The 8,297-nt window shown below is 42.0% G+C and overlaps 1 protein-coding gene across 1 annotated transcript in view; it reads left to right on the forward strand.

The window, feature by feature from the left end:
* The window catches only part of LOC117487375 (neuronal acetylcholine receptor subunit alpha-7-like), a 40,507-nt gene extending 37,192 nt beyond the window's left edge, over window positions 1–3,315 (forward strand). The window contains exons 8-9 of the mRNA XM_034136012.1: window positions 2,314–2,423; window positions 2,538–3,315. Coding sequence (XP_033991903.1) covers window positions 2,314–2,423; window positions 2,538–3,167 — 740 coding nt within the window. The 3' untranslated portion in view covers window positions 3,168–3,315. The remainder of the gene's footprint in view (window positions 1–2,313; window positions 2,424–2,537) is intronic.
* Window positions 3,316–8,297: the final 4,982 nt, after the last annotated feature.

Genomic DNA, 8,297 nt, shown 5'->3' on the forward strand with positions numbered 1-8,297 from the left:
ATAGTCTGTGCTCCTTAATTCCCTCAACCTCAACACAAGGCCAACTGGGACACTTTAAGCAGACATGTTAGAATGACTCATACCCCTTTACAACACAGTGGCCGAATCCGGATTTGAGTTATTGTAGCTGCTTGAGCTTATATAAAGCAAGTGTTCAACACTGCTGCTTATATCAGGCCGCATATGTCTTTTATCATCAGTCTTTAATCACTAGATAAGGATATGAGTTCATATCCTTTGAGTTAATTTAGTCAGACATGTTTTATCTGTTTTAAGACCATTTGGCTCAGTTCGTTTTTTAATTCTGTTCAGTTTTTATTCATTTTTGACTTATTTAGTACAGCCACACTCACCAATGCCATTTGTAACTAAAGGTTATTTGTTGAATTATTGTAAATCATATATATATATATATATATATATATATATAGGCAGTCTTTTTCTGGCTCTTATTCCATAAAACAAAGTCATTTAGTCACAGCAAATGTCCCTCCGCTTCTCATGAACACGTCCTTTAACGGTCCCATGACATGGCCATTTCTACTGATCATAATTCCATTGTTGAGGTATAGATTTATATTGTTCAATGTTCCAAAATCACATTGGTTTCTCATACAGCATCTCTGTATAGTATGTGTATTCACTCTGTCCTAAACGGCTTGTTGGAGCTCCTGCCCCCCCCTCCCTGTGAGCCCACTGTGCTCTAATTGGTCAGCTCGCCCACTCTGTTCTGATGAGTCCACCACCGTTACAGCGGAACATCAGTGATTATGTGTTACAATGGCGTTAGCAACCAGAAAATGACACCAGTAATGACAAACAGATGAGAATGCTGCGTGGGGTCTGGGTGCCGTGTTGGCGGGACTTTGCGGGGCTCGCTGCTGCGCCCTTTGAGGCTCGAGGAGCGGCCAGTGTGAGCTGGATTACTGGTGTCGTTGGTGCGTGGGGTCTGCGAGACAGCGAGACACCGTGAAATTCAGCCTGAACTCAGCCTGAGCACACACACAAACTCACAGCCAGGCTGAGAAATCCGTGGAGCTGCGGCTGAGAAAAGATAAGGCTGAGTAAGTGTGTGTGTGTGTGAGGAGCTCCACGGATTGGTCCATTTGGTCCATTTGGTCGTCGTTACGTCACTTAGACCAGGAAGAAAAAAATGGAAAAAGAAAAATCTCCAACGAGGCGTTCTGGGGCAGCATGGACAGGTTTTTTCTGTGTCAGAGTTGTACTCGCTACAGCAGGGGTGACCACACTTTTTCAGCTTGGGAGCTACTTTTAAAATGACCAAGCCCAAAAGATCTACCTACACCTGCCCAATCTATGTCGCGAGCGCGGGGTGGGGGGGTGCTAGTGTACTAAACGGCGGATAAACTGTGGCGCGCTTACACTAATTGCGCATAATAGTGCGCCGCATTTGCCCCCCTCATAACTTCATGAACCCGTACACAATACAACTCAGACTGGCTTACCTGTACGTCAATCAAGTGGCAAATGCCATAGTAAGGATGGATGATAGGCTAACTTAAAAAAATAAAAAATAAAAATATATATATTTTTTTTCAATGCCATGCGATCTACCCACACTACCTTTGCGATCGACCGGTCGACGTATTGGGCACCCCTGCGCTACAGGGTGTACTTTGAGGGTTTGTGACTCTGCAGACTGTTTACATGCATACAAAGCTACATAACACACAAGGGGACGGGTAATAACCAGAAAAGCATGTCATGGGACCTTTAATGCTATGTTCTATAATGCTGTGTCTTCTTCAGTGTTTCTTCTCTTTCCCCACTATTTTATCATCTTCTTCTTCATTTGAACCTTTATGATCCTTAGTTTGCAGGCTTTGCAGTAGCTGTAGTCCTGTTTAGCCGTTAGCTCTTTTTAATTCACATTCACTAGCGTCTATGTGCGTGCGTGTGTGCATGTGTCCTCTTCAACTGGTGAAAAACATCCCTCCCGAACCAACATTAAGCTCTCTCTCTCTCTCTCTCTCCCTTCTCTAATTATATTGTTTTTGTTTTTTTGTTTAACCCTATTTTCTGTTTTGTCAAACTTTTTGCAAATGTTCTCCATTTCAGTTTAAGTGTGCATATTTTCCCCTTGGCACTATAACTTCTTGCACAAATTGATCAGACTTGCTTTCCTTTGATGTTGCAGTGTGAAATCAACCTATTTTTGGAAATAATTAAAGGATAATGTTTTACCTGTTAGTAGATGTTCATTAAATGTGACCATGGTAGTGGGGCATGGACTTATTGGTATCTTATTGGAGCAAAATGTAAAGTATTTCGTTTTTTGTGTACACTTGTCAGCCCAGTACTTTGCCAGCACCATGATGATAGTGGGGATGTCTGTGGTGGTGACAGTTATAGTCCTGCAGTTCCACCATCATGATCCTCGAGGAGCCAAGATGCCCAAGTGGGTGAGTAGCCTAAACTGGTTGAATCCGTTTTAAACATTCAGCACAAAGGCTTATGTTTAGATGAGTGTGTTATCGTTTGGTTTTGCGCCACTGACGCTCCCTCCCTCCTTTCAGGTTCGAGTGGTTCTGCTGAACTGGTGTGCCTGGTTTCTGCGTATGAAACAACCCGGCGATGAGCGTAAGCGGGCAGGTTACAAGCACAGTCCCACCTCCCAGCACCACTCCAGCACCAGCTCCATAGAGATGGGCACTTTACCAAACCTAAATATGCCCCTCTCACAGACATCTTGCCCACCTTGTCCCACCGGCACCTCCAACGGTTCAATGAGCCTCTACTTTGGCAATTACCACTCCATAGAGAGCCCACAATGCCCGCCTTCCAGCGACTCTGGGGTAGCACTAGGGGGCCGTGCCCATGGCTCCCCTGGTGATGAGGCTGAGTCATCTGGAGGAGTTGGCAGTGGTGTTGGAGGCCTGGGGATGGGAGTTGGACCTAGGATGGGAGTCAGCATCCCCCCTCCAGAGATCCAGCGCATCTTAGATGAGGTGTCGTACATAGCCCAGCGCTTTCGGGAACAGGACAAGGCCGAGGTCATCTGTGGCGAGTGGAAGTTTGCAGCGGCGGTGGTGGACCGGCTGTGTCTGGTGGCTTTTTCTCTCTTCTCCATCATTTGCACCTTCACCATCCTCATGGCAGCACCCAATTTCATAGAGGCTGTTTCCAAGGACTTCACAGCTGGTTGAAGCAGCAGTGGAGAGTGGGAAGACAGCAAAGATTAGGGTTGAAGAAAATATTAAGAAAGAAAGGGGAAGGATACAATGAAGGGTGCAGTTTGTGGTCCCATACCTACAGTCAAGGTACCCCATTGGAAAGGAGCTGGGGCCAGGCAGTGTTTTATGATAAAAATGTACTGAAGAAGCTCAAGAAAGTAAAATTGACAAAATCAGAAAAAAAAATAGTCATGATTGATCAATAAATAATCACAGAGAGGAATCATAATGTTTTACTCGCACTTCTAAATGAAGAAGAGAAGCATAATGCATTGTCCCACACAGGTTGTTCATATGTATAGAATGAAATAGGTGTTGCATGCAGACTCAACAACAAACCTGGAGTGACTTGAGCTAAAAGGTTGGTAATCACCGGGGCGGTAGGGGAGGACACTGTATAGATTTTCTTTTTGACATTTCAATGAGTGGAAGATAATGTGGCAATAATGTTGCACCCTGAAACAGAGATGGAGCACTCGAGTCCTGGACTCGGACTCGAGTCGGACTCGAGTGCCGATTTTCGGGACTCGTGACTCGACTCGGACTCGCGCACTGATTGACGCGACTCGGACTTGGACTCGTGAATTCTCGCACACGATGACTTGGACTCGGACTCGGACTCGTGAATGATCGCGTACGCTGACTTGGACTCGGACTCGGACTCGTGAATTTTTCCCCCCACGATGACTCGGACTCGACTTGTACATTGACGCTCCGACTTGGACTCGGACTCGGACTCGGACTCGAGCAAGTTTTCTATGGAGTCTGATGTCCTCTATCCTGGCGTGTGCACCGGCTGCGAGGCGAGTTCACGTACTGGGCCCCGCTATTCCAGTCTAAAGATGTCTAGAGACACACCCCGCATCGTGCTGTATGCTTTCACACATTCTGCTTCCACATTGGAAAAGAGCAGCGCAAAATGCTCTATGTGGAAGCAATATTGAAGAGAAGGCTCCGTAACACATTACTCTAAACATCGAGTTCAGACATATAGGCTGTCTTGAACACTATCATCAGAGTAACGTGATCTAATCAATACATAAAGATTCAGCCGATAACACGAAAGCACATGGCTACTTAACATGCAGAATGACGTCATTTTGCATGCTAAGTAGCCATGTGCTTTCTGGGGCTAAATCTTTATCAGTAAACCGATTTAACCGGTAAAAGTTCCTTCAAAATAAGAGTCCCGATCTTATTACTTTCAAAATAAAAGTGCAAAACGAAAACTTTACCATAGGAAAATATTGGCATACAAATATAATCACTTCTCTAAAAGGTAACTCATTTTAAACATAGTTTATTTATATATAATAATAATAATATTAATATTAGTAATAAGCTTTATATTTGTATAGCACCTATTACAAGAATTGTAGCCAAACTCGCTTTACAGCAGTTCAATAGACACATTAGTATAACATGACAGGATAAAAGCAATGTAGAGGAGCAGCTACATTTCAACACATATATCCACGAAGATTAATACATGAAGACTTGTGACTCGGACTTGACTTGGACTCTTCTTAGGTGACTCGGACTCGAACACAGGTAATGATAACTCGGACTCGGACTCGACTCGGACACTCCTTGGGTGACTTGGACCTGGACTCGGACTCGAACACAGGTAATGATGACTCGGACTCGGACTCGACTCGGACACTCCTTGGGTGACTCGGACTTGGACTCGGACTCGACTACGACTCTCCCTTGGTGACTCGGACTCGAAGAGTGGTGACTCGAGAGTGACTTGGACTCGTGAATTGGTGACTTGACTACAACACTGCCCTGAAAACACTGTTAATACCATTATTTTATCTGCACTTATTTTTAAACAACTTCTTAATTGACTGTACAGTGACTCATTCAGCACCCCAGTCTCTTCTCTTGTTTATTTGTATCTTTGTCCTGTATGTACACGATCATACACCAACTGTTCACCTTCAAAAGAGAATCAGACTTTTTCTTATGAAGTATCATCCCTGTAATAACATTAGGTTAGATATTAAAACGAGATGTTTCACTGTGAATTTTATTGTTATTACGTTCACTTTGACAACAGAAATCAACCTTATTGCTTTTACACAAGTGTAAAGGCATTTTCTTTATACATCAGAGTAGAACTGCATATTTAGGATAACTTTGTCTAGCCTGTTTAATTTAAGGCAATATAATATGTAACATGAGAACAGTTTGGAACAGTGATATGATACAATATTCAATACATTGTATAAAAAAAGCACTGTGTGGACTGGTATGTACTGGTGTTGACCAGTAAGACAACAGTAAATATTTTAGCAAAATGGTCTTTAACTACACAGACATCAATCATTTAACAATATAAAAGTGGTCAAGTAAAGTAGTATTACTGCTGAAAAATATACATATTCATGTATGTTGTTGGACTTCACTGTACAAAGTGTCAATGAAGATAAAGAGCAATGTGACTTTTGAACCACTGACACCAGAGGCAAACTTCAGAACCACATCCACCACCATATCACTGGAGAATATACTGTAGATTTGTAAAAGGCCCTATAGTGTTTGTTCGTATTTTGTAGAGGGAGCCGAGTGACTAATTCACACAAAGTTGTTAACGTGTTTGGAACCACCTCTTTGTTATAGGAACATTCATTGGTGTCTTTATCTCTTTTACTGTCATTACAAGTGTGAGTTTTTTTGCTCTCTATAATAATAAAAGACTATTTATTCTCTGTACATCAGGCTCTGGATAGTTCTGTGGGGACATATTCAGGAGAGTATTGCAGCGTGTTGTGATGTGGCATTCATAGCATTATCTCGAACACTATAGGAGCTGAAACCTCCTCCTTCCCAACTTTAGAAGCAGAAAACCAGCTAATACTTTCAAGTCTCCAAACTCCATCCACAAGTTTTAAGTTCAATTGGAGTGCATGCCGCTTTACTGCAAGCTGCCAAATTGTGAGACAGCAGATTGGCCAGATGGCTGAAGTGCACAATTAATCAAGATAATGCAGAATAAAATGGGAATGAATTTAACTGGTTGTGAAACAGTTGCATAATGGAATAAGAATGCTTTATATAAAGAGCCTCAGAAACAATGTCACCATCAGCGTCATCACTGATTATTAAGACTAATGAGACATAAAAGTGCCTGGTGTTTTTGTCACAGACGGTGACTGCACTAAATCTCAAGCTTTCATAACTCTGATAATTGACCATGCTGTCAATTAGACGGGATGTGCATATTTTGATAGGAGTTCAAAAATATTAAAAGTTCTGAGTCAAATATAATGTGATAATTCCCTCAAATTAACTTAATCTCTGGTTTTCTTAAATAGTAGAAGCAAGTCTATCATCTGGGGTTAAAATTGATTAGAAAGGAGATCAATGGAAATCTAAGAATGAAATACACCAAAAAAGCATGCAATACAGAGAATGTAGGGCATGTTCTCCTTCTGTGTAATAGGAAGTATGCTCTGATTTCTTATTTGTGTGGCCAACAAAGGCTGCCTCTCAACTTCGTTTGATGTTTTCTGAGTGAACTCCAATTCATGACGCAGAACCCACATTTGAGGTGGAACTGTTGGTACATTTACTCAATTAAGAGATTTCCAGTTTTATTTGTATTGAGACAGCAGACTGCTGAACTTACATTTTAATTAAAAAACGTAAGTGTCTACTTGCTAAGGGTGTGCGTGCCAGAAAGGCAAAAACATATCTGAGATAGGCCTACAATTACACTGAGCAAGTCATGAAGATTGAATTGTGGAATTTCTTCATCTTGGAAAATATTAAATGAGACTCAAAGATACCATAACAGTAGTCAGTCTGATCTAAGTGTGTGTTTGTGTGTAATAAGTAGAGTTATGCTTCCTGCACTGTCAGTAATCTATTCATTTATTAAAAGGGCCATGGAAATAAAAGTGAGGGAAACTGTCCATGACTGGGGAGTTTTAAGACAGCAGTTCATGGGCAGGGATATGCATTCAGATTTGACTTAAGGATATCAACCAGCCAGTAGGCCAAACATAAGGCTAGAGTATAGGTTAATGATAAAAAAAAGGTGTGTGTGTGTGTGTGTGTGTGTGTGTGTGTGTGTGTGTGTGTGTGTGTGTGTGTGTGTGTGTGTGTTGTGTGTGGTGTGTGGTGTGTGTGTGTGTGTGTGTGTGTGTGTGTGTGTGTGTGTGTTGATGTGTGTGTGTGTGTGTGTGTGTGTGTGTGTGTGTGTGTGTGTGTGTGTGTGTGTGTGTGTGTGTGTGTGTGTGTGTGTGTGTGTGTGTGTGTGTGTGTGTGTGTGTGTGTGTGTGTGTGTGTGTGTGTGTGTGTGTGTGTGTGTGTGTGTGTGTGTGGTGTGTGTGTGTGTGTGTGTGTACCTGGTGTCAGAAGTCTCTCAAGGCATTTTGGCTGGAAGAGGAAGCCTCTTATGTACTGTGTTGAAAGTGAATCCCTCTCTCTGATGTTTTTTTTATGTGTGTTTTGTGTTAAGGATGAAGATAGATGAACTACATTGGATTTGGATGACTCAAGCGAATCCGAGCACAATAGTGTTTGTCACACACACACAAAATATCTGATCCAAATCCGTTTTCCTCTAGGAAATATTAAAGAGTTTGGGGAATTTATAACAGCTGTCACTCACCACATTATACTCAGTTAATTAGAAACCTGTTTTCCCTGTGCAACTCATAATAATTACATCAGGGATCAGAGCACAACAGCAACACAGTAAACACAGAACGAAAACACAATTCACACATTCAGCCAGGTTGAGGTCCTGCAAGACCTGTGAATGTAGACAAATAACAGCGAAGTATTTGTTGGTATTTATGTTTTACATGTCTTATATTATCTCTTATCTCTTACATTGTGACATTTAGATTACAGTCTTGAGAACAGATGTACTGTATGTTCCCCAATCTCATCAACACTACTGATATACATAGCAAACCCCCCTGTGAGAAAGAACTGCTTAGCTGCCAGACTGTTGCATCTGAGATGACAGCAAGTGTTGTTGTAGTGTTTGCTGTTGTTGTTTCATGTCAGGCTAGCGATGTAAACTCAATCATACAGAGCCTAAGTGTTAAAGTTTCAAAGTGCAAGACTGTGTGGCACACACACAAA

The sequence above is a fragment of the Trematomus bernacchii genome, unplaced genomic scaffold (genome assembly GCF_902827165.1).
Source record: "Trematomus bernacchii unplaced genomic scaffold, fTreBer1.1, whole genome shotgun sequence".
Taxonomy (NCBI): Eukaryota; Metazoa; Chordata; class Actinopteri; order Perciformes; family Nototheniidae; genus Trematomus; species Trematomus bernacchii.